The sequence below is a fragment of the Neovison vison genome, chromosome 5 (assembly GCF_020171115.1).
Source record: "Neovison vison isolate M4711 chromosome 5, ASM_NN_V1, whole genome shotgun sequence".
NCBI classification, from domain to species: Eukaryota; Metazoa; Chordata; class Mammalia; order Carnivora; family Mustelidae; genus Neogale; species Neogale vison.
Window position 1 is genome coordinate 67,343,456 of NC_058095.1, and position 26,984 is coordinate 67,370,439.

The 26,984-nt window shown below is 38.9% G+C and overlaps 1 protein-coding gene across 1 annotated transcript; it reads right to left on the reverse strand.

The window, feature by feature from the left end:
• Positions 1-1,929: 1,929 nt before the first annotated feature.
• Positions 1,930-26,747, reverse strand: ASPA (aspartoacylase). The gene is made up of 6 exons (XM_044249241.1): positions 26,364-26,747; positions 22,462-22,657; positions 17,023-17,116; positions 12,838-12,945; positions 7,365-7,474; positions 1,930-3,401 (listed from the first exon to the last, which is right to left on the reverse strand). Exons 1-6 carry the CDS (start codon positions 26,597-26,599, stop codon positions 3,204-3,206), a joined length of 942 nt encoding a protein of 313 aa, XP_044105176.1. The 5' UTR covers positions 26,600-26,747; the 3' UTR covers positions 1,930-3,203.
• Between the last annotated feature and the right edge of the window lie 237 nt (positions 26,748-26,984).

The window sequence follows — 26,984 nt, forward strand, 5'->3', positions numbered from 1 at the left end:
CTGTGTCTTGATGGGTTGCAGAACTTGCAAACAATTTATTAATCAGTGATCTGCTGCAACTGGGTGAATTCTTAACTTAATCCAAACAACTCCTAGAGCAGTATCCTTCACTGGGATATGTCTTCTTGAATGGCAAAGAAATCGGAATTGTACATAATCTATATCCTAGCTCAAATACGCTTCAGTTTCTAATTTAGGAATGTGCTATCCATGGGAACATTCTGGGTGGACTGATAGAAAAGGGTGGAAACCCCTCTTAATAGGATATATTCTGGGAGTGGGATGTCTAGGTTAATGGATATGAACAGTATTATGGTTCTCAACATTGTACCAAGTTACCTTCCAAAAGGTATTTTGCAATTTAAGCCTTTAAGATGATATATTTCCTATTTATAAAGCTTTTCCTGTCACACTGGTTTTCTTAATAACACAGTGTTATAGGTTTGATGAGTGTTATATCCCCATTTAACAAGTGGAGAAACTGAGACTTGGAGAGACATGGAATGATACGTAAAGGTCACAATGTTTTTTTCTTGGGCCATGGGTCCAGGTTCTCTGAGGTTTACTAGTTAATGCTAGTCTGTTGTGCTAGCCTAGCCTGGGTCACATTTAAGAATACGTCTCAGCCAGGTAAAGGGAGTGTGTGGGTGGGAGGGGCTTCAAGAAAAGGGAGCAACGTGGGCAAAGACCTTAAGGTGCTAGGGAGCTTGATGCAGCTGAGGCTGGAGGAATCTGTGTGGCCAAACTGCTGGGAACAAAGGGACAAGTGACATGAAATAGGGCTGGAGAGGTAGGCAGAGGCCAGAGCACATAGGACATGTTCAGCTTTCATATCAAGCTTAGAGGAAGCTACTAAAAGACTTTACAGAGAGGAATGGTTAAATCTGAACATTCCCCTGTTTTTGCGATGGGGTTGCAGGCTTAAAAGGGTATGTGTTCTCTCCACCATCCTGTGGGACACAGTAATGTCTGAAGAGTGTACAATGAAGTGAATTCCAATTGAGAGTGATGGGCATACTTAGGGAGTGGCTGGGAGAGAAGGAAAGAAGGCAAAGACATTGGTGGGATATGAAGACACTTCAGTAGGGAAGGGATGTTTAAGCACACTCAGGCGACTAAACGTTACTGGGCACTTACAGATTGCAGACACTGGAAGAGATATCGGTAATGTCTTCAAGATGGGATGAAAGCAGAGAGGGACAAAGGGGCAGGCCAAAAAGTCTTTAAGATGAAAGTAGAGTTAAGGAGCATTTTGAAGGAAGAGGAGGAATTAGCTAGAGCGAGGGCCGACAGGGGGTGAGGGGTAGAGGAAGGAGGGAGAGAATTCTGAGTGGAAGGGCCAGTCTGTGTGAAGGCGTACAGGAATAGAACAATGTGAAACGGGCTAGAACAGAGAGGACCTGAAAGACAAAGCATCTAGAGAGGTTGTGGGGGAGAGAATAATAAATCATAAAAGGCCTCTTGTATTAGGAATTTGAACTTGAATAACTTGTTATTCTGTGTTGGGCACTGTGCTGCGTACTTGTCTGTATCAGCCCACTTATTCTCTATAATAATTCCAAGAGAGGGACACTATTATGATCACCCCCATTTTACAAATGCAAAAACCGAGTGTGCAGACTGTTAGAAATAATCAAAACAGAACAAAACTGAAAGTGGCTAAAACCAAACAGCACTATGCTCCAGATTTTTAAAAAATCACATCAAATTTAGAAACTCTGAATTCAGTAAATACTGAGTCAGAATAAATAAGACTTTGCATTGGTAAAATTTTATAGGTGACTAACATTTGATGGAAGAGTAGAAGGACTCTGGTCAACATTTACATCTGGAAAAAACTGACCCAGAAAAACTGGACTTGGACATAAAACAGAAGACATTTTCACAGTGGGGGAAGGAAGATTGGTAAAACTTGTTATGTATGAAAGCTCGTTGATAAATTGAATTTTTACTTCAGAATTCAGAAGGAAGACAGTTTAGTTCAATACAAATCATTTTGGCAGAGTACAAAAATATTCGTGCTGAAAAATTTAGAAACAGTTTACTTGCACTTTATAAAACACTGAATATGAATCTTTTTTTCCAATAATATTAGTATGATTTTGGTACATATATTTGAAGCCATAAACAAGGGTTCATTTGGGTCCAAATCATAGGATAAAAACTCTCTTTAACTTGGCCGTGGGGGCCTAAGAGAGGAGACAGGCACGGTTCCTGTAGGGGTTGGCGGGAGAGGGAGAACTCTGAGGAGAAAAATCAAGAGAGGAGAGGGATTTGGGCACTTCAGTCATGGGCACTTTCTTGAAAGAAAGCATATGATAAGAGACATGAGTTTGGCTCACATTTCCACTAGTGTCCAGTGCCCTCTGCTATTTCTGTCTTCACCACCTATGCTGTAGAAGCCCAAAGACTTCCTCACGTGTTGGCTGGGGACAAAAGCAAGTGCATTCCTTCAAACTGAGAAGGGACAGTTGGAGGACTATGCCTCTTCCAGATTTTCCCAAGTTGGGAAGGGATGTTAGCTTCCCAAGGTGCTTGTGAGATGTCTGGAAGAGGCTCCCCACTCCCGGAGGTCAGCGTGGAACAAGCAACCATGTGAGAACAGCGATGCTGTGTGGGGGTTACAGTCTTTCTGTGGACAGAGGTCCATTCAGTTTCTAATCAGCTCTCATTTCTTGTTCACATTTCATCTTCAAAAGAGCAATTAAAAACCTCCTATGGATATCACAACTATTGGTAAACTTTACAGATGGGATACTTAATATATTATCATTAATTCAAATGTGAAAAATTTAAAAATAGCCAACTCTGCATCATTAGTTTCTAGTAGCATTTATACATTACTTGAAAACACGTTTAATTCTATGCTTAAATTAATAACTTTTTAAGATAATATCCATTTCAATTTTGAAATGTGAATTTAAAGGTGGTTTTATTCAGAATCTTAAACTATCCAAGTGTAATATATAAGGAGCTATGCAGAAATAAGAAATGCACCTCTCTGAATAAGCTACCTATGCAATATGATACTTTTAAAGGTACTCATCATTCATTCATTCATTCAGAAAATTTGCCTCAATGCCCACTGTGTGCAAGGCACTGGACTAGGTGCTACAGGTATGAAGCTGAAGAAGGCACGATCCTGCCCTTCAAGAGCTTACAAACTAGTAGAGATACTGTACACAGGGGGTTACAAGTGATTCCTAATGTAAAGAGGAGCGAATACTCTTTGCACTGAGTGTTAGTTTGGTTGTCTTTGCGAAAGCTTCTCTCTTTTCATAATATGCAGCCTCATTTACAAACACTGGGTACACAGTATCGTCTCCGCCCAATGGAATTATCTGTCCGTCAAGAGTTAAAAACACAGGATCCCCAGGGTGCAGCGGTTTCCAGTCTTGATCCTCTCAGGAAACAAAATAACGTAAGTTACATTTGATTTTTTCCCTTGTTTTTAAAGGTTTAAGCCAGGCTCTAGACAACTAACAGATTGCAGCACCGTATAAATAAGGAGATATTGGACAGATGTGTTAGTAAGCACACCATGATCTCACTAAACTGAGGCCAAACCATTACTTTGGGCTGCAGTTTTAAGAGTTCGCATTTAATTTTTATAACTGATACATGTAATTAGAGTTTGCCTCAATACCAAGTTTGTCTTGAATGTTGCCAAGGAGATTTAGAGTATGAAAGGACAAAAATAACATGTGTCTCTCTAAGTGTATATTCTACCTGTTCAGCAAAATTTAGGAAATACCATTAAGACCCTTCAGTATGCTGGGCATTATACTGCTGGGGATGTGAAAATGGTACCATTGTGCCTGCCTGCTAAAGGATTCTACTTGGATGGGCTTTGAGCATAGACAGTAGGGGTGGGCTGGGGCAAATCTAGGATAAGGTGAGCGTATTCTGTGGTAAAAACTGAGTTATCTGAAATGTCCCACACCAGGGATCTGGACCTCTGAGCCCTCAAACCCCAATGCTGTCACACCACAGTAACCCTAAACCAGTTCTTCCCAAACTTTGACATATTTCCAGGTGCTGTATGGATTTTGTTAAAATGCAGATTTGGATTCTATGGGTTTGGGGCAGAGCCCATGAGTCTGCACTTCTAACATCTCCCAGCAGCACATGGGATTTTAGTAGAAAAGCACAATTTCATTCCCCACTGCAAACTTGCTAAATTGAAATCTTCATGTTAACAAATCTCCAGATATTTACATGCACAAAATTAAAGTTTGGGAAGCACTGCATTATGGCAATTTTCTCAACCACGACTATAATCACCTGGGATGTTTACAAAATACAGATGAGGAGAAGGGCTGCCTGTACCACAGATACATAAAACTAGAATTTCAAGGGTGGGGCTCAGGTGGCACTAATTTTAAAACATTTATTTCAAAATCTACAGAGAGTAAAATTTATTCATTTTTATGCACTGTTCTATGTGTTGGGATATATACAGTAGAGAGTCAGGTTAGCACAGAATATGGAATGAAGGTGCATGATTCCATCACACCCTTCCCTCGCTTCACTATAGAGTTCCCTGTTGGCTGGTTTTGTTTTTCAAAGCCCCAGGTGACTCTGTAGGACAGCGTGTGAAAAGCTGTTCTGGACCAGTAATTTGCAGCCAGAGATGTGCCTCTGGAACAAGTGACACAGCTGCTTTGCCACACCTGCAAGTGATGCTAAGGTCAGGCAGGGCTACCCAGACTGGAGCCAGGGGAAAATCACCTGGTGAGCCTAACTGATATCCGGTGCCCACCTTGATGAATTAAATCAGAATCTCCGAGGATGGGACCTGGGAGTCAAGGTTTTTCAAAGCTCCTCAGGTGATTCTACTGTGGCCTAGGTTTTGTTTTGTTTAAGATTTTATTTATTTATTTGACAGAGAGAGAAAGCACTGGGGAAGCAGTAGGCAGAGGGAGAAGCAGACTCCCAACTGAGCAGGGAACCTGACATGGGACTCGATCCCAGACGTCTGAGATCATGACCTTAGATGAAGGCAGAGACGCTCAACCCACTGGGCCACCCAGGCACGCCTCCTGTGGTCTAAGTTTGAGAAGCACTGTATTGGTGCTTTTGTAATGGGCTCCCAGCATTTGGGGGTACATCCTTGAGGTCACTCCAGTGAACATGCTGATTAAGAACCATCACTCTTAGCATAAAACCTGGACTGTATCTCTAGCTCCAGGACCTACTGTCCTCTCTGTTCACCCACTACTCTACACTGACACTGGTCTTGCTGGTCCTCAAACACTCCAAGTTTCTTCCAGCCCCAGGGCCTTTGGACTTGGTTTTCACGTGGTTGACTTCTTGTGGTCCAGGATCCAGCTTCAATGCCATCATCTCAGAGATGGCTCTTTCAGACCATTTCATCTAATATGAACCATCTGCTAGCCTCTATTATTCTGTTTATTTCTTTTATAGTACTCATTACAATTTGAAATGAACTGGTTTATGTATTGTTTACTTATTCATGGTGTGTTTTCCCTTGCTTGGTATGGAAGCTCCATGGGGGACTTTGTCTATCTTGAATCTCAGGGCCCAGAATAGGCTTAGTCATTCAAATATATTTTCTGCAATAACTAATGAATCACTTTTCCTTGTAGGATACAGAGCCATCAGAGAACAACACTAACCTTCCTTTCAACACCTACCACTAACCCTGTTTGTTAACTATTCTCTGCCTCACTTCTCGGCCTCCCCATGATGATTTTTGTACTATTCAAGGATCCCCGAGGAATAAAAGTTCTTTAAAAAATCCTGTGTTGTAGTCAGTTAGGACATCAACATCTTGGCCTCTGTTTCTGGACTTGCTATTTTTGTTATCTGTAGGACTTCCTCTTTCTCCCTCACTCTCTATTTTTCTTTCCTTTAAATCACTGCCCAAGGTTCCTTCTGCTGTCTACCTGGATCCCACAAAGTCACCAAGCACAATTTTTTCCAATTATTTGTATTTTTGGGCAGGCTACTTTTTAAAGTTGTAAGTCTGGATGACTAGTATTAGGGTCATTAAATAGGAATCTGAACTGGATCAGTGGTTCTCCACTTGATCACTCAGGCCAACAAGATCAGATTATCTGAGTGGGATCCTGGCATCATTATTTTTCAAAAGCTCTCTCGGCAATGTGTAGCCAGAGCTGAAAGCCCCACATTAGATAATCCACCAGGTCTCCTCCATCTCTGATGTCTAAGGGTGAGTAGGGTACTCACAATGGGAATGGATGTTTTAGCTTTTTGGAATCTTTGTTCCTCCTTTTTTCTACCTTTTTCTTGCCTTTCCCAGCTTTCAACTCTCCGAAGAGCCTTTTCTTCTCCCTTAACTATGCCGTAATTGATCAAGCCAGACAAGGAACAGATACTACGGTTCTGAGGAGAGTGAAGAATGTGGATGAAAACATTGCAAAGGAAGAAATTTGAATGCTTTGCTCTAACTTACTCAGACGGAGCGCAGGGAGGTGGCAGCAATGTGATCAAACTGCAAAGAACTAGATCTAGATCTAGTTCTAGATTTGCCATGGATAGCTACAGACTATGGGGAAGATCTAACTTCTGAGACTCTGTTTTCTTTAAAAAATTTTTTTTAAAAGATTTTATTTATTTATTTGACAGAGAGAAATCACAAGCAGATGGAGAGGCAGGCAGAGAGAGAGAGAGAGAGAGAGGAAAGCAGGCTCCCTGCTGAGCAGAGAGCCCGATGTGGGACTCGATCCCAGGACCCTGAGATCATGACCCGAGCCGAAGGCAGCGGCTTAACCCACTGAGCCACCCAGGTGCCCCTAAAAAATTTTTTTTTGAATGTAGTTGACACACAGTGTTACACTAGTTTTAGGAGCACAGCATAGTTTATACTTTATCCTATGCTAACCCCAAGCATAGCTACATCTGTCAGAGTACAATGCTATTACAATAGCATTGACCATATTCCCGTGTTCTACCTTTTACCCTGTGACTTATCCATTCCATAAGTGGAAGCCTGTGTGAACCTCAGTTTTCTTAAGTTAAAATAGATACACTGATTCCTGCCCATTGCACTTGGGCAGGAATTTCACCTTCCCTGAGAGGCCTTGCCTGATCCCTTCTTCCCTACATCATTATTCTGTTATAGCATCTGGTTATCTTGATTTCTAAACCACAGTTTAGCATTTAGTGTATCTGCTTTGTAAATACCACAAAAGTATTTGTGTATCCCCGGAGCCAGCACGGATCTACTCAGTAAATATTTACTGAATGAAGGTCTGAATACCCTACCTATACTGTAGGGTTTTTGAGAACAGTATGTAAAATGGTTTATAAACTATAAAGTTCTATCGGAAGGTGGAGCATCATTATTTTGAATACTTTAAAGAAACAGTAAATGTTACCTGCAGATTAGGGTGGATAATAGCAGCAATATCTCCATTTTCATTCCTGGGATAATCAACTTTCTCCATTATTTTATAGACTTCAATAGCACATGGAGGAAATTCTTTCCCTATGGTGAAAACAATATTTATATTTGGTGACTAAAAATGCCTCTTTTTAAAAAAAGATTTTATTTATTTATTTGACAGACAGAGATCACAAGTAAGCAGGCAGGCAGAGAGCAGAGGAAGCAGGCTCCCCACTGAGCAGAGAGCCTGATGCGGGGATCGATCCCAGGACCCTGGGATCATGACCTGAGCTGAAGGCAGAGGCTTTAACCCACTGAGCCACCTAGCCACCCCCTAAAAATGCCTCTTGAAAAAAAAGGAAGTTGACACTTTAAGGGAAAAACAACAACAACCAAAAAATGAAGACAGTTACAAGAACATACCATTTTAGTTAAGGATATTCATAAACAACATCTGGCCAAAAGAAGTTCTTAAACTACTCCTATTGGTATATTTTCGATAAATACACTAATGGATAGAAGTAGATAACAGGACTTGAGAAGCCAGTGTGGGAGAAAAAGGGGCTGGGATGGAAGTCAAGATACCCAGGCTTTAATACAGCTGTGTAATCTTGAGCAAGAAACTTAACTTCTTGAGGCTCACTTTCTTCACGTATCAAATGCAGATTTTGAATGATCTTATCTTGGAGGTTCCTTCCAGCTTTGACATTCTATGATCGCACAACCTCATTAGGACTTCCAGCAGGTCAGATGACTTCAGCATTGTGCCCCTTCTTTTAACACAGTACTGTGAGATATAGGGAAATAGGCAACCTTCCAACAGTGTGGTCCTCCTTCCAAAGATGCAGCAACATCAAACAGCCCAGAAACTTGGAAAAGAAGTAGTGTACACGTATACCAGGCAATCTTGAGTAAACAGGATGAAGTTTCATCCAACATAGGGCTCGGAGTGCACTATGGTTGCAACTCAAAGAAAAACCTTCTTTTGTCTTTAGAGCAGAAAGTGCATCCAGGGTTGGAATGTGGTAACCTGTGATCACTTCTGTATCAGTTAGTTTTTGCTGCTTAACACACTGCCCCAAACGCAATGGTGTCATACAAGGACCTTCAATTTAGTCATGACTCTGTGGGTTGTTTGAGCAGTTTGTCTGATTTAGGCTGGCTTGCTGATTTCTGACTGGCTTGCTCATGTGTTTGTGGTAAGCTGGCAGGTCAGCTGGGGGCTGGATGATCTAAGGTGGTCTTACTCTCATGTCTGGCATCCGACAGGCCTATTGGCTAGAGCTAGGGTGTCTGAGTCCTCTGCCTCATAACCTTCCATTATTTAAGAGGCTAGGCCAGGCTGATCCACATACTGGCAAGGGGAGCAAGAGAGAAACCCCCAGAGGCAAGACCCTTTCAAATTTCTTCTGTGGCACAAAACATGTAAGATTCAGGACAAAGGGAAATAGACTCCATTTCTTGGTAGAAGGATCTAAAAAAGCACATTGTAAGAACATGGACGCAGAGAAGGAAAGAATTTGTGGCCATTTTTACAATCTACCCCACCTTTCAGGGGAAGATGGAAACTTATCAGGTGTCCTCTCTTTATTTATTTATTTTTTAATTTATTTTTCCAATTTATTTATTTTCAGAAAAACAGTATTCATTATTTTTTCACCACACCCAGTGCTCCATGCAAGCCATGCCCTCTATAATACCCACCACCTGGTACCCCAACCTAGGTGTCCTATCTTTAAAGCAGAAGGTTCATTGGGAGTAAATGTAAAAGTGGTAGAAAATAAAGTAGCTTGTTTTTGCTACTTTGAATCTCAGAGTCAGAAGGAGGCTCAAATGCCTAACTTCATCAGTGCTTGAGTATTCTCCATCTCTTTCTGGCCCACTGGTGGTCATCTTAGTCTAGCTTGGACAGCTTCACAAAGTGTGGTCAGTGTTGTTAATTAGAAATTTATGTCCGTAGGTAACTCTATCCCACTGATTCTACTGTGCTCTCAGTCACACAAAACAAGTCTAATTGCTTTCCAATATAACACTTTAAATCTCCAATATAAATTCTTCTTTTGCTGATCTAAATATTCTTATTCACTACTCCTACATGGTCACATTCATGAGGTTCTATGTGAAGGTACTTTGTAAACTCAAGTTCTGTGTGTGTCTTAGGGATTACTCTTATTTTGGTTTTCAAACCTTTTAGCATTCTTAATTTACTCCTTGGCTAACCACTAATATGGACTCAGAATTTATTCACAGTTCCCCAAGTGGTGTTTATTCAATGCAGGAGAGAGACCACATATATCTTTATCCAACTTACTGACAATTTTGAGTAGCACAGAGTCAAGGACGGAGCTCTTCTGCACATTTCTAGAGCTTTTTCTCTAGGTGGTTGGTTATCTCTTTGTCAGCATTCTTTGGGTAATTGTGCTCTTTCCATGTTAGTTAAAAATCCACCAAACTAAAAAGTTATAGTGGTTTAACATTTCTGAACTGTAGAATCTTTTGCTTAAGTGAAATGTTACATGGAAGAGCAATAAAACAGTAGAACTACTCTGGAGCAACTGTCCTCGAACTGTCCCAGAGCGAGTGGGCAGCTAGGAGACCACCACCCCTGGAGTAGGATTCTGTGGACTCTGATTTGGAAACCATGTTTCTTCAGTCAGGTTTGTGGCCTTCTACCTGGTACATCATTTCTTAATATACTGTAGTCCCACACTTATTATTGGAAGGGTGTCTTGTAAATTAGTGGTGGCCTTCCCAATACCAGGTCCATTCAATGCTATCGACCCTGTCCTCAGACAAAGGTGGTAAAAATCTGATTTTCAGTCTTTATGACTTTGGAGTCCTAAAGCAGAAAAGAAATTCCTGTGATTGAAGTAGGGTGCACAATCAGACATTAAGGAATTATATCCCCCATGACACTGAACTATTCTCCAGGCTTGTCACTATAATGACCAACTCCACAACAATTTTTTTTTCTTGTTCCTGGTTTTATTTTATTTTATTTTTTATTTTTTAATTTTTTAAAAGATTTTTATTGATTTATTTGACAGAGAGAGATCACAAGCAGGCAGAGAGGCAGGCAGAGAGAAAGAGAGGAGGAAGCAGGCTCCCCGCCGAACAGAGAGCCCGATGCGGGACTCGATCCCAGGATCCTGAGATCATGACCTGAGCCGAAGGCAGCGGCTTAACCCACTGAGCCACCCAGGCGCCCCATTGTTCCTGATTTTAGAGAATAAGCTTTTACCCTTTCGCTGTTGAGGTGATATTAGCTATGGGCTTCTCACATACAGCCTTTAGTAAGCTGAAGTAGGTCCCTTCTGTACCCTATTTGTTGAGACTTTCTATCATGAGAGGACGTTGTGTTTTGCCAGATGCTTTTTTGGCGCCTATAGAGATGATCCTATGGTTTTTTGATTCAGCCTTCTGGAATAGTTATTTCCATAGGATTTTCTCTCTCTCTCTTTCTTTAAGGAATATTTAAAAATTAAAAAAAATTTTCAAAAGATTTTATTTATTTGACAGACAGAGATCACAAGCAGGCAGAGAGGCAGGCAGAGAGAGGGGGGTGGGAAGCAGGCTCCTCGCCAAGCAGAGAGCCTGATGCAGGGCTCGATCCCAGGACCCTGGGATCATGACCTGAGCTGAAGGCAGAGGCTTTAACCCACTGAGTCACCCAGGTGCCCCAAAAGTTTTTAAAATTTTATTAAGTTTTTAAAATTTTAATTCCAGGATAATTAATATACAGTGTTATATTAGTTTCAGGTCTCTTTGGTTTTAATTATACTTTATTCTTAAATTTTAAAGAAAATCAGAGAGGGAGACAAACCATGAGAGATTCCTGACTCCCTCCAGGAAACAAACGTAGGGTTGCAGAAGGCAGGGGAGTGAAGGGATGGGATAACTGGTGAACACTACATCAAAAACTAATGATGTACTTTATGTTTGCTAATTGAACTTAAATTTAAAAAATGTTCTTTTGAAAGAAAAAAAGTTCATTTTTTTAGTAATTTTAGTAACTAATAAGACGTTTTTTGCTGCAGTTTTAGGTTTATCAAATAAATGAGCAGACAGTGGAGTTCCATATACCACCCTACCACCAGCCCCATTTAATTATTTTTAATTACACAAATAATAAATGAATGCATCATTCACCTTGAAAACAAAAACAAAATTAATCTGTTTTTTTACTCCCCTCTCCAATAATCGTGGTTAACAGTTTGGTGTATTTTCCTCTAGAACTTTTCCTGTGTATTAAGATATATGTGTAGGTGTATTCTAGCAAGCATTTATTACTATTATTATTATTATTCTAAACAAATTGGTATACTGCATGTTTTGGTCTGTAGCTTATTTTCTATAATTGACAATATATTTTGAAGATCTTTCCACATTAGTTTATTTAATTGTTCACCAATGGACCGACATACAGGTCATTTCTATGTTTTGCTGTTACTATGGCACTGACACCTACCCTTGTGTATGTCGTATTGGGTGTGCATGTGTTTGTGTTTCTTTGAGATTTAGAAATGCTGGATCACAGGATTTGTGTATTTTAAAAAGTGGATACTGTAAAAATTATCTCTAAAGTACCCTTACCAATTTAAACCAGCAGGGATGAGAGCATCCTCTTTTCGTATACACTTACCAACAGTTAATATTATCAGATTTTAATATTTTTTTCACTTTAATGGGAGAAAATGGTTTCTCATTTTAATTTGCATTTCTCTGATAACTAGTAATATTGGACATCTTTTTATATGTTTACTTTTTATACGTTTAATTTCTTAGTATTTGCTTTTTAAACTGGAAATTAGAAAATTAGGATTTTATTTGGAGAGCTTTATTTAGTAGCTGCTTTTCTTAACTGTCTACTCTGATCACTGAAGAATGGCTGAAGTGAATAACATTTTTTTTTCCAATTTATTTATTTTCAGAAAAACAGTATTCATTATTTTTTCACCACACCCAGTGCTCCATGCAAGCTGTGCCCTCTATAATACCCACCACCTGGTACCCCAACCTCCCACCCCCCCGCCACTTCAAACCCCTCAGACTGTTTTTCAGAGTCCATAGTCTCTCATGGTTCATCTCCCCTTCCAATTTACCCAAAAGCACATACCCTCCCCAATGTCCATAACCTTCCCTCCTTCTCCCAACCCCCCTCCCCCCAGCAACCCACAGTTTGTTTCGTGAGATTAAGAGTCACTTATGGTTTGTCTCCCTCCCTATCCCATCTTGTTTCATGGATTCTTCTCCTACCCACTTAAGCCCCCATGTTGCATGAAGTGAATAACATTTTTAAAAATCATCTACTACCATGGGCATGGTAAATTTGACAATTGCTGTTTCAGTGTTCAGTGGTTAAGTCACTGTGTGCTCATTTCAGCTCCCTTTTCTGATTTCTTTACACACACACACACACACACACACATACACTAACAAGGAAACAGTTCTTATCTCTTGCTTACCTTCATTGAAATTATGTATAAAGTCAAGAGCATTTTTAATCATTTTTCTCATTTGATCCAAAATATCAGCTCTCAGAACCCCTTGAGGCTGGGGACCAACTTCTATACCTTGGTACAAAAGGGGAAATAGTCACATTTATACAAAGAGTATTACAACACATTGTAAAATTGATCATTTTAATGTATAAAGATCTATAATCCCATCATTAAAATTATTAAAAAGATAGACCATGTAGCATCATGGAGAATATTTGAGACAAGGTTAGGCAAAAAATAAAAGCAGAACATCTGCATGTACATGCTATAAGCATAATGAATCAAGACTGGGAAAAAACATGGAAAAATATCAAAGAGTTATATTAGAATAGTAAAATCCTGGGGTCATTTTTCTTCAAATTTCCTTCAATATTGTCAAAATGCTTAAATATCATAACCTAATAAACAGAGTAGACAAATTCATATTGACAAAATAATAAATGGCCACAAAGAGAAACTGTCATAGACCTAATATTTAGTTTTGACTGGAGGAAAGTCATCTATTTAAGTCACAGAAATCTAGAGCCATGGATGTAAGTCAACATGACAATCCATGTGACCCTAGAGCAACATTCTTACTTACCCTTACATAACAACACATCCTGACATGATAGTGTGACAGTTTTAGTTTTCCTTAAGATAAATTTGTATTTATTTTTCATTTCTAGCCAATCCAATCTTTTTTTTTTAAAGATCTTATTTATTTGACAGAGAGAGATCAGAAGTAGGCAGAGCAAGAAGGGGAAACAGGTTCCCTGCTGAGCAGAGAGCCCGATGCGGGGCTCAATCCCAGGACCCTGAGATCATGACCTGAGTCAAAGGCAGAGGCTTAACCCACTGAGCCACCCAGGTACCCCGAGTGCCAATCCAATCTTATACCAAATACCTAGTCACTTCCCTCCTGTTCCCTCCAATACCCACAGTTATCCCTCCAACACAGTTATTCCTTCAGTTCTTACCTCCTCCACTTTTAAACCATTTACCAAGTATAATATCATCCATTCTCTTCCAGATGATTCATATGTATTCATATACATTCTTTTTCACCCATTCTGTTTTCATTCACTTCTCTCATTTCTTCATTCACACAATCTTTCTGTATTTGATCTACATTTTTAAAAGAACTTTATTTATTTGAGAGGGAGAAGCAGGCTCCCCGCCAAGCAAGGACACCCTCCTCTGACACCCCCATGTGGGACTTGATCCCAGGACCCAGGGATCATGACCTGAGCTGAAGGCCGAGGCTTAACCCACTGAGCCATGCAGGTGCCCCGATCTCAACATTTTTTATTTGTTGTGCTTAGCTTTCTTTCTTTCTTTTTTTAAGATTTTATTTATTTATTTGAGAGAGAGAGATAGATCACAATTAGGCAGAGAGACAGGCAGAGAGAAAGGGGGAAGCAGGCTCCCCACTGAGCAGAGACCAGATGTGGGGCTCTATCCCTGGACTCTGAGATCATGACCGGAGTCGAAGGCAGAGGCTTAACCCACTGAGCCACTCAGGCACCCCTATGCTTAGCATTCTTGTATACACATTTGGGCATATATTTAAGTATGTGGTATAAGTGTGGCCAAGGTAAGCATCTTGTGTATAAATGATTTGTACAGATGTATGAAAACATGTTCAAGGACATGTCTACATCTGTGCTGTTGAAGACATTGTTGGCTGCCCATCCAAAAGCCATTCTACCTTCTTCCATTAACAGAGTCCTGATTTTGGTTGGGTGTCCAATCTTCCAGTTAAGGGAACTTTTCTCCAGCTCAGGTGTAAATGTGGAATAATATAAGTCATTAGCGTACTCCCATTACCCTAAGTGATTGATTTAAGAATGGATATGTGACCGAGTTCGAATCAAGTGGTTATTATAGAAGGTCTGCAGGGGAGATTCCAAGAATTTTCTTTCACTCGCTAGATATTATCTTGTTGGCATATGATGCTTAAAATTACAGTGGACATCTTGTGGCCATGGGGCTGCTAAAAAAATGCTAACAATGGTAGACTTTCTAGTCTAGAAGAACCTAGCCCTTCATGATGCTGTTGACCTGTTACATAAAATAATACATTTATCTTATTGCTTAAGCCATTTGAGCTTCTTGCAGCCAAAAATTATTCGACATTTCCTTGTTCTGGGGGAAGATAGGGGGAGATGGAAGGTGTGGTGTGGGGCAGTCCTATGTGGAGAGAAGATATGATGGTTAGGAGTGGGTATTTGACCCAGAAGTTAGTTATTGACAGTTTTTTCCCTTTCTGATTTTCAGTGGAAGATAATAGGGCGGCCTTATTTTCTAAACCAGCAATTAATCTTGACACAAGATCCTGTGTCAGAGAAGAATGTTTAGATTTGTAGAAAACGGCCATGGCATAGTCCTGAGTGGAGCTGAAGAAGTAATGGTCATAAAATTAAATCTTCTGAGTCCCTAATGAGGCCATGGTCTACCTGGGACAGTTAGAAAATTCTGTTCAGTCTCTCTTCTGTGCGTGTGCGCACATGCACACATGCCCACGCACACATGACAGACAGACAGAGATACAGACAGAAAATGAAGAAGATCCTAGGAATGAGCTTAAGGCTGGCTGAAGCAAACTGCTTCTTTCTGGAATAAAGCTTATCTGGAATGATCCTGCCATTGTTTAGGTGCCTTGGCAAAAGAATGCAAAAGGAGTCCTTGTAGAAGGTCAATAATAGCTAAAGCAAATTTCTATGAGCAAAAGTTATAGATATATTATAAAATGTTGAGGGGCACCTGGGTGGCTCAGTTAGTTAAGGGGCTGCCTTCAACTCAAGTCATCAACCCAGGATTCTGGGATCAAGCTCCCACATCTGGCTTCCAGCTCAGCGGGGAGTCTGCTTCTCCTTTCCTTCTCTCTCTCCCCTTGCTTGCGATCTTCCCCCAAATAAATAAAATCTTAGAAAAAAATAAAATAAAATGTTGAGTTGCAGATAGTTTTCCCTCTGATCTTAAGTGTTTTTTCCCCCAATGAGTGGATGATATAAAAATATTCCAAATAGCAAAATTGCAGGGTATTTCTAACTATTTATGATGATCTCAATTCTCTGTCATATTAAAATGTTTGAAAGATTTGGTTTTATTTTTTAGGACCAAACATACTGGTAGATATTTGTTCTAGCTAAGAGCAGCACTGGCCCACAAACATCAGAAACCAAGACTGTTTTTTCAAAGTGTGGAAATCTTTTGATTTATTTGGTGTCCCAGAGAAATAGGCTCTCCATCCTTTATTGTTAAGCATTTGGTTCGTTTCAAATAATTACCTATACTTGGATATTTAGCCTGCCCCAGGAGATCCCTGATTTTACACCAAATTATCAACAACTGAATAAATAATGAGGATGACTTTAAATTTGCTCATATTGTTAAGTTTTTAACTTAAAAAACTTTAAGTTTTTAAACTTAAAAAACTTTAAGTTTTTAACTTAAAAACAAGTTGTTTTAAGTTAAATTACTCTTGGTTAAAACCATCTGAGATCTAACAAAAAAGGATTTTAAGTTGTGATAGCAATTTTAATGATCGTAGTATATCTGCAAACAACTATGTTAGTAGGTCACTTAGGAAGAGAGTGGAATACAGAAAAAAGAGACCGAGTATGCAAACCTCCATGTTGGAAGTTGCTAGAAGGCAAAGATGAATTCACAGCCAAGTAACATTAAGGGCAAACAAATGAATGGATAGCAAACAGTTTATGGGAGACATGAATGCAAAGCAGGTGCTAAAAAGAATGTTGACACAAGATTTTTCATGGGTCTTTTGTGTTTCTGCATGTCTTCCCAGCAAGACACTGACTGCCCTGGTTCCAGATTATTTTTTAAGAATGTTTGTATAGTGAACAGTCCTGGAAAATGGGGATGATCTCTTTCTAGGGACAAAAGATAGGCATGTTTACTGCTCATTATAAAAGACTGAAGTTCCTTCAGCTCACTGTTTCTCTCCTGGAATGCAGAAAGCTGCTTAATGAAATTGAAGACATTTGTTATCATTAGAGCCTGTCTGGAGTTAGTTTGCTTTTTAATTCATAGTTATAAGCCATAATAATTAGCAAGATAGGTATAAATATTCTTAAAAAATAATTTTCTCAGAGTTTCACCTAGGATACATTTTGGGCAGTTGTGACAATGGAAAATATGACTTACCAACAGGATACTTGGCTATAGAACGAGTGGTTGCATACTTGAGGGAAGGATGTTCAATAAGATAAACGTAGCAGGGTAATGGAGCCAAAGAAGTCTGAAAAGAAATTAAAACATCTTTCTTATTACGCAAAGACCATTTGCTTTGTTCTCTTTTCCACTGGAGAGTCAATAATGCCTTCAATATGTTTTACCACATCAGCTAAGATTAGCAAGACAGCTTTATGAAATACTCTAAGATTCAGTGTTATTATTATAACTTGAAAACACACCAATGAATTACATATAAAATTGAATCCTGCATAGCTTTCTGGGTAGAAGATACATTAAACAATTCTCAAGGACCGTGATTGAAGTACAGGAAATAATTCTTCCTTCTGCATGGATTTGGTTATTTCTGTTTTCACTGCTGGTTACAGTTAATATTTATGTATTTATTTAAAAAATTTTAAAACTTTATTTTCAGCATAACAGTATTCATTGTTTTTGCACCACACCCAGTGCTCCATGCAATCTGTGCCCTCTCTAAAACCCACCATCTGGTTCCCCCAACCTCCCACCCACCACCCCTTCAAAACTCTCAGATTGTTTTTCAGAGTCCATAGTCTCTCATGGTTCACCTCCCCTTTCAATTTCGCTCAACTCCCTTCTCCTCTCTAACTCCCCTTGTCCTCCATGCTATTTGTTATGCTCCACATCCATCTTCCTTATCCATTCGTCCATTGAAGGGCATCTTGACTCTTCCCACAGTCTGGTGACCGTGGCCATTGCTGCTATAAACATTGGGGTACAGATGGTTCTTTTCACTACATCTGTATCTTTGGGGTAAATACCCAGTAGTGCAATTGCAGGGTCATAGGGAAGTTCTATTTTTAATTTCTTGAGGAATCTCCACACTGTTCTCCAAAGAGGCTGCACCAACTTGCATTCCCACCAACAGTGTAAGAGGGTTCCCCTTTCTCCACATCCCCTCCAACACATGTTGTTTCCTGTCTTGCTAATTTTGGCCATTCTAAGTGGTGTAAGGTGGTATCTCAATGTGGTTTTAATTTGAATATCCCTGATGGCTAGTGATGATGAACATTTTTTCATGTGTCTGGTAGTCATTTGTATGTCTTCATTGGAGAAGTGTCTGTTCATATCTTCTGCTCATTTTTTGATACGATTGTCTGTTTTGTGTGCATTGAGTTTGAGGAGTTCTTTGTAGATCCTGGATATCAACCTTTTGTCTGTACTGTCATTTGCAAATATCTTCTCCCATTCTGTGGGTTGCCTCTTTGTTTGGTTGACTGTTTCCTTTGCTGTGCAGAAACTTTAGATTTTGATGAAGTCCCAAAAGTTCATTTTCGCTTTTGTTTCCTTTGCCTTTGGAGACATATCTTGAAAGAAGTTGCTGTGGCTGATATCGAAGAGGTTACTGCCTATATTCTCCTCTAGGATTCTGATGGATTCCTGTCTCACGTTGAGGTCTTTTATCCATTTTGAGTTTATCTTTGTGTATGGTGTAAGAGAATGGTCGAGTTTCATTCTTCTACATATAGCTGTCCAGTTTTCCCAGCACCATTTATTGAAAAGACTTTTTTCCACTGTATACTTTTTCCTGTTTTGTTGAAGATTATTTGACCATAGAGTTGAGGGTCCATATCTGGGCTCTCTATTCTGTTCCACTGGTCTATGTGTCTGTTTTTGTGCCAGTACCATGCTGTCTTGGTGATCACAGCTTTGTAGTAAAGCTTGAAATCAGGTAACATGATGCCCCCAGTTTTATTTTTGTTTTTCAACATTTCCTTAGCGATCCGGGGTCTCTTCTGATTCCATACAAATTTTTGGATTATTTGCTCCAGCTCTTTGAAAAATACTGGTGGAATTTTGATTGGAATGGCATTAAAAGTATAGATTGCTCTAGGCACTATAGACATTTTAACAATGTTTATTCTTCCGATCCAAGAGCATGGAATGGTCTTCCATCTTTTGGTGTCTTCTTCAATTTCTTTCATGAGTGTTCTGTAGTTCCTCGAGTACTCCTTTACCTCTTTGGTTAGGTTTAGTCCCAGGTATCTTATGGATCTTGGTGCTATAGTAAATGGAATCGATTCTTTAAATTTCCCTTTCTGTATTTTCATTGTTAGTGTATAAGAAAGCCACTAATTTCTGTACATTGATTTTGTATCCTGCCATGTTGCTGAATTGTTGTATGAGTTCTAGTAGTTTGGGGGTGGAGTCTTTTGGGTTTTCCATATACAGAATCATGTCATCGTCGAAGAGAGAGAGTTTAATTTCTTCCTTGCCAATTTGGATACCTTTTATTTCTCTTTGCTGTCTGATTGCTGTTGCTGGGACTTCTAATACTATGTTGAACAAGATGGTGAGAGTGGGCGTCCTTGTCGTGTTCCTGATCTCAACGGGAAGGCTGCAAGCTTTTTCCCATTGAGGATGATATTTGCTATGACTCTTTCATAGACAGATTTTATGAAGTTCCGGAATGTTCCCTTTATCTCTAAACTTTGAAGCGTTTTAATCAGGAATGGATGCTGGATTTTGTCAAATGCTTTTTCTGCATCAATTGAGAGGACCATGTGGTTCTTTTCTCCTCTCTTATTAATTTGTTCTATCACATTGATTGATTTGGGAATGTTGAACCATCCTTGTAGCCCAGGAATGAATCCCACCTGGTCATGGTGGATAATCTTTTTAATGTGCTGTTAGATCCTGTTTGCTAGGATCTTGTTGAGAATCTTAGCATCCATATTCTTCAGTGATATTGGTCTGAAATTCTCCTTTTTGTAGGGTCTTTGCCTAGATTGGGGATCAAGGTAATGCTAGCTTCATAGAAAGAGTCTGGAAATTTTCCTTCTGCTTCAATTTTTTGAAACAGCTTCAGGAGAATAGGTGTTATTTCTTCTTGAAAGTTTGGTAGAATTCCCCATGGAATCCGTCAGGTCCTGGGCTCTTGTGTTTTGGGAGGTTTTTGATGACTGCTTCAATCTCGTTACTAGATATCAGTCTATTCAGGTTGTCAATTTCTTCCTGGTTCAATTTTGGGAGTTTATAGTTTTCCAGGAATGCATCCATTTCATCTAGGTTGCTTAGCTTATTGGCATATAACTGTTGATAATAACGTCTGATGATTGCTTCTACTTCCTTGGTGTTAGTTGTGATCTCTCCCTTTTCATTCACAATTTTATGAATTTGGGATTTCTCTCTTTTCTTTTGGATTAGTGTGGCCAATGGTCAACCAATACCAAAAGACTGAGATTATTCCCTGCACATTCTCAGATTACAATGCTTTGAAACTTGAGCTCAATCACAAGGAAAAGTTCAGAAGGAACTCAAACACCTGGAAGCTAAAGACCACCTTGCTTAAGAATGCTTGGATCAACCAGGAGATCAAAGAAGAACTGAAACAATTCATGGAAACCCATGAGAATGAAGACACTTTGGTCCAAAACCTATGGGATACAGCAAAGGTGGTCCTAAGGGGGAAATACACAGCCATCCAAGTCTCCCTCAAAAAAATTGAAAAATCCAGAACACACCAGCAGCTGTCTCTACACCTTAAAGAACTGGAGAATCAACAACAAATCAAACCAACTCCACACATAAGAAGGGAAATAATCAAGATTAGAGCTGAGATCAATGAGGTAGAAAGCAGAGATACAGTAGAACGTATCAATGAAACCAGAAGCTGGTTTTTTGAAAGAATCAATAAGATCGATAAACCATTGGCTACAGTTACTATTTAGCTTTGTATTGGTCACATAATGAATTCTGTTTCCACCCCTATAGTCCAGGTCTGTGTAGATGTTGGGTGACTTCCCCCACCTCCACTTATCTGAGTGAGAATTCAAGAAATTCCTCCAGGTTTTGATGACAATGTCAGCCATGCTGCTTCTACACTTGACAACCAGAGCATTCGACTCCCCCTTCAATAAGCAACAAAGAATTGCTCCAATATGATCTCCAACCAGAACTACTATCTACTTATTATCAAAAACTCAAGGGACATGAAAATAATTATTCTTTACTGTATGCTAGGTTTGAGGGTAAATGCTTTAAATACTTAAATACTTCTCATTAAAGGCTTTAACAGCCATATGGGTAAGTGGTGCTGTTATGCCCATTTTATACAACAAGGAAAGCACAGTTTTGGGAGTGGGGTATCTTGTCCAAGGTTAGTGAGTAAGAAAGCAAGGATTATAAACCTAGGTTCTGGGGCGCCTGGGTGGCTCAGTGGGTTAAAGCCTCTGCCTTTGGCTCTGGTCATGATCCCAGGGTCCTGGGATTGAGCCCCACATTGGGCGCTCTGCTGAGCAGAGAGCCTGCTGTCTTCTCTCTCTCTCTCTCTCTCTGCCTGCCTCTCTGCCTGCTTGTGATCGCTATCTGTCAAAAAAAAAAAAAAAAAGAAGAAGAAGAAGAAGAAAAAGACACTTATAAACCTAGGTTCTCCTGGCTCTGTGGGTCAAACTCTTTCACTAGATCATACTAGCACTCTGGAAGGAAGAGTACCCATTACACAGAAATAAACATAGAGTTTATTATTTGTGGTGTTGCTGTGGTTTAGCAATTCTCTAGCTATAGGCACGATTGCTGAATTTTTCATCCTGTAAATTTCTGAGCCTTAAAATGATTAACTTTAAGTAAGACTGTGAGATTTGGGATAGGGATCTCTGAGTAGATTCCCTAAAGAACACTGAATCCCAGAGCACTCTTGGTCTGTGAGAATGAACTGCTATGGGACAGCAAGGATAGGGTAGACTGAGGACCATATGAAAGGTTCAATGGTGCTACTTGCCTTGTAAACTGGTAATTTTCTTCCTCAAGATCTGGCATCGACTTTTCCTGGTTATTAAACTAATAACTAGGTCAAGTTATAGTAAAACGAGTTAAGAAAGATAGGTTTTATTAAAGGAATAAAAGAATTATTAACTGAAAGGGCTACAGGGTCGACAAAAAAAATGATTAACTTTATCAAGTACTAGAAGAAGAGATGTGTGCAGGGGTATCTGAATCAAATGCAGACAAAGGCAGAAATAAAAAGAGCCACTCCTTTTAACACTGACCTTTAGTCAACATTAAATGACTATTTCTTGAGCTTCCTAAAACTAGAACTGAACTACTTCGACCACACCAATGTAAACGTTGGTATTAATTTTACCAAATAGCCCATGACTTGGTGGCTGTCTGGATAAAAGATTTATAATTTTATAGACACAAGTATCTACAACGGTCTCATTATTTTATTCACTGTATTTATTATTTTACTCATTTCCTCACCTTTTGTCCTGCTTGTCAACACTGTCTCTATTCTAGTGTCCTTCTCATTCCCTCATCTCTCTTGGACACTCCCTCATCTCCTGATCCTTTTCTGGTTTTCTTATACCTACAATTGGTGTAAAAGTACAGGAACTATACTAACATATAAATTAATAACATTGACATTACCTTAATATGATGAAACATCTGAATTAAAAAGTCATTTCTGGAATCTTCAAGAATAAGAGTGCATCCCATGTTAGAAGTAGTGTTGTGAAGGTCAAAAATAATGTCATAGGAATCTTCATTGTCTTTTGGGCCAAACAAATGTTTTATTTCTTGAGCCCTTCTCACTTCATATGGCAAATCCTTTGACATTGTTTTGCTGTTATTAGCAGAAAGAACAAGATTAACATCATCTGTGGCCAAGATAACATAAATATCTAATAAGAACATAGTGTATAAGGAAACAGTTGCCAAACCTTTAATATGAAAAAATCTGTAAGGGAAGTGGAACTTATCTGAAAACTTCATAAATAAAAAAATTCCTTTTTTTTCTCCATTTGATTTTATGTAATGGTACACTGGTCTGCTCACAAATAATAGTTCACTTATGTGGCTGATCCCAGAAAAGACCTTTCAAATAGAATTTACCATCTGACTTCAATGTTGAACAAAATTTATTCATTAATTTAATCAACAGTTTTTAAAAAGTTATGTGCACTGGGCTATTATATGGGGCTACCCCATCAAACACACATTTAATTTCTTCTTCCTCTCACTGATTTTCTAGTGCATGAAAATAGTCAAACTTAGGTGATCATGTTATCTAATTAGAGATAGAGATCAGGGAACCACTAGTGGTCTACGGCAAGCTTTACAACGTCTGTTAAGCTCTAAGAAAATGCAAAATTTTGCAGGTATATGCATATATATGTTTTTTTCTGGGATGAGTTTTTATTGAATTCTCAAATGAGTATCTCCTCTTACTCTTTAGGATACTTTTTTTTTCTTACTGTACAGGATGATAAGTTTATTATTCCTCATTAAGAAATGGTTTAATTCAACCACTTCTCTGTAATTCCATCTATTTCTGTTCCCTGACTATTTTTGTTGGTATCATCAAGGGACCTACAGTTTGAACCTGGGTAATTTCTGCTGAAATATAATCACGAAGGACAAAAGCTTCATAGTAAGGATGGTACAGTGGGAAGACAGAAGAGACCTGTGACACTAATGATATTATTGAACCACTGCAACCATTGCTGGACTGCCAACCTCTTCACTTATTTGTGAAAAAGAAAACATTTATTTAAGCCACTGTTTTCAGGTTTTTATAGGCAACCAAACAAAGTTCCTGATGGATAGATAAGCATTTTATTTTATTTTTTTTTACGATTTATTTATTTATTTTAGGGCAGAGGAGCAGAGGAAGAGGGAAAAAAGAGAATCTCAAGCAGACTTTCCTCTGAGCATGGAGCCCGACGTGGGGATTTATCCCAGAACGCTAAGATCATGACCTAAGCTTCAATCAAGAGTCAGTCACCCAACAATTAAGCCACCCAGATATGTGTTTTAAAAGTTAATTCAGAGAACAACACTGCGAGTTTCCTCCACCCCCAACTGATTTGCTTCTAATTCTCCCTCAGGTGAATAATTGGCATCACTTTCCACCCAGTTGCTCAGAGCTGAGGACTGGAGTCTTAAAAGACAATGGACACTGCGTTTTCACGCCTGGGGTCCAGGTCTCATAGGAGGAGTCCCAAGGGATGAAGCTCAAACAATACGCAAGGGCAAACTCCAAAAAGGCACAGCAACAATACTAAGTTACTTAAATCTGTGCTGGATAGGAGATTTTTGAAGAATTTTCAGCTGAGGACAGACATGATAAGATTTGCCAGTCGGGGGGCACCTGGGTGGCTCAGTGGGTTAAAGCCTCTGCCTTCAGCTCAGGTCATGATCCCAGGGTCCTGGGATCGAGCCCCACATCAGGCTCTATGCTCAGCGGGGAGCCTGCTTCCTCCTCTCTCTCTCTGCCTGCCTCTCTGCCTACTTGTGATCTCTGTCTGTCAAATAAATAAATAAAATCTTTAAAAAAACAAAAAAGATTTGCCGGTCAGGTTGATCCCTATGAGTGAATAGCAGGAAGGACTGGAGTAGGGCTAGATGCTGAGATTCTTTAGGAGGCGACTTTAACTGTCCACAGAAGAAATAAACTAAGGGATTGAGAATGCAGAGGAAGATTGGATTTGCATAATATTCAATACTTGAATAAGTGGGAAGATTTAGTGACTTACTAGACATGGGGTTTGAGGAACAGGGAAGGTTCCAAGTTGATTTCCATAGGAGATTTGGTGGGGACTCGTGACATCAATGAGAGGGTAAATACAGGAAAAGGAACAGATTTGGGAGAGGGAAGACTGGAGAATGTAATTAGCTTATCTATAAGTTTTATAACTACCCTGACAGAGAACTGTCTAGCCTCTGAAGAGTATTCAAGTATAAGAACTAGAAAATGAATTTAATTTAAAAGACTGCTCTCATTGAAAATGTACACTATCGAGTGGTCATAATAAGAAGACTCACCTCTGTTCATTTCAGAGTTATTTGAGAAGTTGCCTAAAAGAGTTATTCTTCAACAAATTCTTATAAGAGTTAGTTAAAAGCTATTTTAGGTGACTAGATATACCTTAATTGTATCAACATAAGCTCAGTCACGAAGATAAAGTATTCCTAAAATTAAAATATATGCCAGTAAAAAATATTATTTGATTCACAGAACATAACTAATTAATATTTTCCCTAGAAAATATCTATTGCTTGGGGCTCCTGGGTGGCTCAGTTGATGCAGCAGCTGCCTTTGGCTCAGATCATGATCCCAGGGTTCTGGGATCGAGCCCCACACTGGGTTCCTTGTTCAGCAGAGAGCATGCTTCTCCCTCTCCCTGCTGCTCTGCCTACTTGTGCTATCTCTTTGTCAAATAAATTAAAAAAAACCTTTAAAAAAAGAAAATATCTATTTCATAAAGTGAGGAATACTTGAACTAAAAGTCATAACCATCTTTTGATTGGCTGTGAGATTATATTTAAGAAACTCTAAACTGAATTTAGTCTTTATTAGAAAATGTGTACATAAATCAGTGCTGTATTTGTTGTTCCTCTGCATGTCTTCTATCTTAGTAGTCTTCCTACTTGATGTTGGAAAAACCATTTTGTACATAGTTTTGTACTCCCACGATACCTGGCACAGTGCCCCAATAAAGAGTAGGTGTTTAATAATATTTTTAGGTAAATAAAAGAAAGTGATAAGAAGCAAATAATACTAAGAGGCTTATATATCTATATATACACTAGGACCTACAAAGTTGTAAACAAAGGCAAAATACTTATTATTTATATTATGTATCATAACTAATACCTAGAGTATTATTATTGTATATTGTGTGCAATGTATTATAAGCCAGTTGCAATTTAAATTCAGAAAATGCAGGTGAAGTATCTTTAGCTCTCAGTGATCCACCACTGAAGCCAGTACATCTACTCCTCATTTCACAGGGTGGCCTTATATATTTTTTTTTGATGACGGGCATTTATTCACATTTTTCATTAAATATTAATTGAAATGTTACAATATTCTTGACTAGAACTTTATGTACTACCATAAACATAGTGGTATAAACACATAGTGGCGAACCACCTAGAAAACTAACATATATGTATGCAAGTGTAGTGGCCAAACACTAATAAATTTTAAGACCATTAAATCTGTTTCTTTAAAGATATGGCTTAAAAATAAAAACCATTGTCATTTTTTGTCTCAGTCTTTACAGAATGCATTTAAAAAGAAAATCAGTTAAGAACAACCTGATGCTTTCAAAAGTTTATAAGAGAGCATGTGAATGCCCAGTTAAGGTCACAGAGAAATTCATAGTATAGTATGATTAAAAGTGAAAGTGATCTTATTCATAACAGCAATTATATGTACGGATTTGTATATCATGTGGTACACATATATATTCTCTCACATGTACCACTTTTCACACACATCCCCATACATGTACCCATGCAGACAACACAAAATACAGCCTTACCCAAGATTTTCAGGGTCAAAAACTCGATTCAGGTCACAGTCAATATATCTGGTACACTTCTTCACTGCTCTTGGATTGGTAATAAATGGTTTTACTTCCAGCCCTGTTCTCTGAATCTCAGTGCCATTCTCCAGCCAGTGCTTGACTAGAAATACTCCTGTTAACTCATTCCCATGAGTTCCTCCAAAGATAGCAACCTTTTTTATAGGATCTTTAGTAACATGACAAGAAGTCATTTTTATCAAGTAGTTTTATCTGATTTCTGCAATTCAGAAAAGAGGAGATCAAATAAAACTTAATTTCTTAAGAAAAGTTTAGAAATTTAAATTTAAACGAGACTTTAACCAAAGTGCAAAGTGCAGAGTTCTCGTGAGTGGAGTATAATTTAATATTCTGTTACAAGTTCAGAGCCCTGTTTATTATAGGGACACTCCCTTCTTTAGCCCTTCCCTTTACCATATTTGGATTAAAATATGCAGAGATTAACTAGACACAACTGTTTAACTTCTGACTCCCTCACATGGTCAGTCAATCTAAATGCAATAATAAATTAGCATCTCATACTAATACAAAAATTCCGTTTTTCTTTCAGCTAGAAGGTCACCTATTGGTGCTTCTACA